The following is a 5,888-nucleotide window of genomic DNA, read 5'->3' as shown; positions in this document are numbered from 1 at the left end:
GGTATAAGGCTCGTCTTGTGGTTAATGGTAAATCGCAACAGGCTGTTGTCGATTGTGACCAAACTTTTAGCCCTGTTGTTAAGCCTACGACGATCCGTACCGTGCTTAGCCTTGTCGTCTCACGTTCTTGGCCAATTCACCAACTTGATGTTGAAAATGCATTTCTTCATGGTGACTTAGCTAAGACGGTCTATATGCATCAACCCCCGGGCTTCGTTGACAAATCTGCTCCATCTCATGTTTGTTGTTTGCGCAAGCCCTTATACGGGCTTAAGCAAGCCCCCCCGTGCCTGGTACCAACACTTTGCGACATTTGTCATTTCACAGGGTTTCCGTACTAGTGTGTGTGATACATCTGTATTCATCTATCACTCAGGTATTGACACTGCTTATATTTTATTATATGTGGATGACATTATTTTAACCGCCTCTAGCACGACCCTGTTGCGGCGTATTATTGCATCTTTGTCGCAGGAATTTGCTATGACTGATTTGGGGGTTCTCAATCATTTTTTGGGCATCACGGCTAAATGGCATGCATGGTCACAGTTTCTTTTTAACTCAGCAGCAATATGCGGAAAATATCTTAAGCCGTGCTTCCATGTCTTCTTGCAATCCCACGACTACTCCTGTTGAAATCTGGTCAAAATTAAGTGCTACTGCAGGTTCGCTTATCTCTGATCCTTCTGTTTACCGCAGTTTAGCTGGTGCACTATAATATTTAACCATCACTTGACCCGATATTGCTTATGCCATTCAACAAGTCTGCCTCTTTAAGCATGCCCCGCATGAGCCGCATCTTCATTTTCTCAAACGCCTCCTCCGCTATGTTAAAGGTACACTTACTTACGGCCTTACTATTTCTAAATCCAAGTCACTTAATATTACGGCTTACTCTGATGTCGATTGGGGTGGGTGTCCGGATTCACGTCGTTTGACTTCCGGCTATTGTGTTTTCTGGGCAATAACCTTGTGTCTTGGTCGTCTAAGCGGCAGCCGACCCTATCACGGTCTAGTGCTAAGGACGAATACCGTGGTGTTGCCAATGCCGTTTTTGAAACTAGTTGGCTACGAAACTTACTTTTTGAGTCGAACGTTCCAATTCTACGAGCTACACTAGTGTATTGCGATAATATTTCTGCCGTATCTTTGGCTGGCAACCTCGTTCAACATCAAAGCACCAAGCATATTGAATTAGACATTCATTTTTTGCGTGAGAAAGTTTAAGTTGGCGTTGTTCGAGTTCTACACGTCCCTTCCGAGTATCAATATGCTGACATTTTTACGAAAGGGTTACCTCGTTTTTTATTCAATCGTTTCTGGTCCAGCTTGAGCGTTCAGCCTCATCCCGCTCCAACTGCGGGGGCGTATTAGTGTAAATACATGTAAATATTTTATACCATATCTTTATGATTGTATCTAGTCTTGTCTTTAGGTAACGTACATGATTTGTATTTGATTCGATAATGTAAATCCCGAGTATATATATGAAGTTATGCTAATCACCCTAATTAGGGGATTACACATATAACAGAATCTAATAGAACTAGCAAATAAAGGGGCAACTGAACGTAGGATCAACATTATTCTTTCTGGTCAACCACCAACTATCCGTTCTGTTCTTTGTATGAAGACGTTCTAAGAGTCTACACCTCTAGCTTAGTACGCTATTAATTTGTAGATTTAGGGTTTGGGCACTCTTTTATACCAAAAACAACTTATTTATGTTTAAATTAACTTGAATCCGCTCGCATTTATTACTTCCAGATAAATTTAGAATTAAGCGCACCCATACATATTTGATTATCCAACGATGCCAAAATTCAAGGCACTAAATTTCAAGATTGTATTTGGATCGCATCATAGAAATTCATGACTAACTATGATTAGTCTGTCCCAAATATTTTTCATTTAGAAATCAACTTGAGAACAAATATATATAGTTTAATGTGTTTTTAAGTACGAGGATCTATTCCAACTTCAATCTTATTACCTTGCCTAATGTGCACCACCATTTCACATGACAAAATGAGGCTAATTGACTAAATATAGAGAATAAATAAACCCAAAAGTTTAGGAAAAAATTATTTCTTCGTTTCCCTTTTATAATTCACGTGGCATTTGGAGATTTACAAGAATCAACTATCAAATATGATATCATTATAAGAAAATATATGGTCAGAAATAAGAAATGGGAGGACTAAAATGTACAAGTGAGTGGGGAGTTAAAAAGAAAGAAAGAAGCTAAATTAACGGCAAGCCATCCTTGTGAAGAAACAAATATTCACAGACATTTCCCCTCACAATAATCTTGGAATGTAACTCGAAGTAGAAACATTTCCCATTGGAATAAAGATTATAACATAATTGATTAGGCAAATTAGATACTTCTACGATGGAAGCGATAATGGAAAAGTTAAACGGAAGCACACTAATCGAATATAATGGGCAAGCAGTTCAAGTAATGTGTGAGAGAAAAGGTGATACACACCCTTTTTCCATTATCAATGGTGATGCTCCTTTGGAGTTTTCTTTCACTGCATTTTTGTTAGAAATGTCCCTCATCCTCATTCTTATCCACATTATGCGATTTATTTTGAAGCCTCTTCGTCAACCTACCGTCATCTCTGACGTTCTTGTATGTTAATTAATTATTCTCTCTTTTATTTATTTATTTATTTGTTCCTTCATTTTCTTTTTAAGTTTCCAACTAACTAATAATAATCGGGACTCTTTCAGGCGGGAATAATTTTAGGGCCATCAGTGTTGGGGCGCAACAAAAAATTCGCAAGCAATGTTATACCACAAAGCTCGAGATATGTAACACAAAACGTTGGGATAATTGGCTTTATGTTTTGGGTCTTTATTACTGGGGTTAAAATGGATTTGGGCGTCATTCTTAAGGCCGGTAAAAAACATTATTTCATTGCCATTGTAAGTATCGCTATTCCTCACCTTTGCGCCTGGATTGTTGCCTTACTATTAAGAGAGTATATGGACGAGGAGATGCGTAAATATTCTTCCATTGGTGGGGTTATCTCTGCTATTATTGTTACAACATTTCCTGTTATTTCTTCTATTCTTCGAGATATGCAACTCCTTAGCTCTGAACTTGGACGTTTTGCCTTACTAACCGTCATCATGAGCGACATTCTTGGTATTAATCTCACTGTTACCTTTGAATCCATGAAACAGGGGGAAATTCGTAGCTCTAATTCCATGTATTATCAGTTAAGTTTAACTCTTGTGTCTGGGATTGTTATTGGGATTGTCCCATTTGTGATGCGATGGATTAATAGGCAATCTAGTGAAAGTCAACCAGTGGACCAGTTCTTTATTAATATCATCTTACTTGGAGTCTTTGTTATTGGCTTCGTCACCGATTTTATTGGGGCCGCCATCGGAAATGGTCCGCTTTGGCTTGGGCTAGCCATTCCCGATGGCCCATTTGTTGGGTTGGCCATTGTGCAAAAGAGTGAGACTTTTATGAACCAAGTCTTAATGCCCTTCTCATATGCTACAATTGGCCTCAAGACAGATGTGTTTTCTATAAGCGAATGTTGGTCTTGCTTAGGCCCATTGTTTGCTATGACCATTATGGCCTCTATTGCAAAATTTATTACAGTTGTTATGGCCGCTCGATTTATGAACATTCCATATAGAGACTCGTTTGTGTTAGGCCTAATGCTCAGCCTAAGAGGGGAAATCGAGTTTTTTCTTTATCTACATTGGATAGACTTGAAGGTATGTAATTAAACTACTTAATTTGTCTTATACTTCGAATACACTTGAATTGTGATTAATTCCAACTATGATGTGATTTTAAATGAAATATATGTGTATTTGCAGATGATACAAACACCATCATTTTCGATGATGGTAGTATTGACAATCATAATGACGGGCACCGTGGCCCCATTGATCGGCATCTTGTATGATCCAACAAAACCATACATGACAAACAAAAAGAGAACCGTACAACACACAATGCAAGAGTCAGTGCTCCCAATTTTAGCTTGTATCCATGACCAAGAGAGCTTAGCAAACTTGTTTAATCTCTTAGAGGTCACGAATCCAACTCCTAACAATCCATTCAAAGTGTTCGCCTTATACTTGGTGGAACTCCTAGGAAGAGCCGCTCCTGTATTCATAGACCACTCTAAACAAGACGAGTATTGGGACTCCAATAATGAAGCCATCCACAACGCAATCATCATGTACGAAGAAGGTCGGGAGGATGAGATTAGCATGAATTTTTTCACTAGTATAACTCCTCAAAAAACTATGTATCAAGATATATGTGAGTTGGCTTTGGTTAATAAAGTATCCTTTATAATATTGCCATTTCATAAGAAAGGCTTACAAATAGGCACCGCGGATGACACTTCGGAAAGCATTCGTCCTGGGGTTCAATCCATAAACGCTAACACCCTGTCACATGCACCATGCTCCGTAGCCATTTTGGCATGTAAGGATGCGACTAAATGGGCAACATTACCAGGGCGAGCCGGTAGCCGACGAATGGCTCGTCAATTTGCAATGTTGTTTTTGGGCGGGCCGGATGCACGAGAGGCCTTATCATTGGCGGACCGAATGGTGGGCCACCGGGATGTGTCATTAATCGTGTTAAGGTTCTTGGCAAGTGAGTATAAAGGGGGCGAGGAGGAGTCGGAGAAGAAGTTGGATGATGGGGCAGTGACATGGTTTTGGGTAAAACATGAGAGAAATAATAAAGTGGTATACAAGGAAATGCGGGTGACGACAGGGTTAGAGACAGTTTCTGCAATTCAGTCAGTAAATGAAAGTACAAGCATAGATATGTGGATTGTAGGGAGGACGCACGGAATTAATCCTATACTATTAGAAGGATTGTCGAATTGGACAGAAAATCCTGAACTTGGACCAATAGGGGATTATTTAGTGTCATTGGATTTCAGTACAACGGCTTCTGTACTAGTTGTGCAACAACAGGTCTTGAGAGATCAACGTGCCACCCCTTGGATATGCATTGATACGTAATGCTTGCTCTTTTATCCTTCACTTATCCACATGTATCAACCAACCATCCAGGAATGTATCGCGGTTGCTTCAATTCTGGGCGTACGTAAGGACTATAGATAACAACCCAAGACTTGAACTCTATTAATAAGAGTATAGCTCTACATGCTACTTATCTGCAATACGTATGAAAAATTCAAATTTTCAAAACGAAAAACTAATAATATATATTGAAGGCGATCGATGAATCAGAAATGCAATTGAATAACACTGAAAGAAAAATATTATCCAACATTTAACAAAAATATTATCCAACATTTTAACAAAAAAGGGTAATAATTTTTCCGAACTAGCCTCCATCATTTTGCTACTTCATATAACTTGTCAAATAAGTGCACTTGGTGGATGCACCTCGATTGTTAAGTACTCATGGTTAAAATTCTCATTTTGAAAATGTATGCTTTGTAATTGATGTGTATTTTTTCGTCTTTGTATAAAAGGTATATATGGGATTACAAAGACAAATTATTGTACACCGTTCTATACTTGTTTGCTTTACCTTCATTGTATATTGACAATAACATCTTTTATTATTTCAAAAAGGAAAAAATATATTAAAATTTCTACAATTAACTGTCGATATAACACTTTAAATGGTTATGATTGCTTCTTACAGGTAGCCATAATTAACGACTATCATTACGGAAAGTATTATAATTTGTTAAAATGATAAACGAAAATGTGTTATATCAATAAATTAATTTCACCTTTTACCGGGAGATTAAAACAACCTGATACAAATGTGGAAGCGAATAACTGATTTTAACGAACTGAAAACTTGTCACACGATAAGTGTGACAAACTAACAACAATTAACGAAATAAAACAAG

General features: G+C 38.1%; 1 protein-coding gene across 1 annotated transcript; it reads left to right on the top strand.

Annotated features, from left to right (window-relative positions):
• Positions 1-2,395: 2,395 nt before the first annotated feature.
• Positions 2,396-5,019, top strand: LOC141616920 (cation/H(+) antiporter 25-like). The gene is made up of 3 exons (XM_074434081.1): positions 2,396-2,638; positions 2,740-3,744; positions 3,850-5,019. The coding sequence occupies exons 1-3, from the start codon at positions 2,396-2,398 to the stop codon at positions 5,017-5,019; spliced, it is 2,418 nt and encodes an 805-aa protein (XP_074290182.1).
• Positions 5,020-5,888: the final 869 nt, after the last annotated feature.

This window comes from Silene latifolia, chromosome X (assembly GCF_048544455.1).
Source record: "Silene latifolia isolate original U9 population chromosome X, ASM4854445v1, whole genome shotgun sequence".
Lineage (NCBI taxonomy): Eukaryota > Viridiplantae > Streptophyta > Magnoliopsida > Caryophyllales > Caryophyllaceae > Silene > Silene latifolia.
Note: the sequence above shows the minus strand (reverse complement) of the source record. Positions and strands in the feature narration are given on the sequence as shown.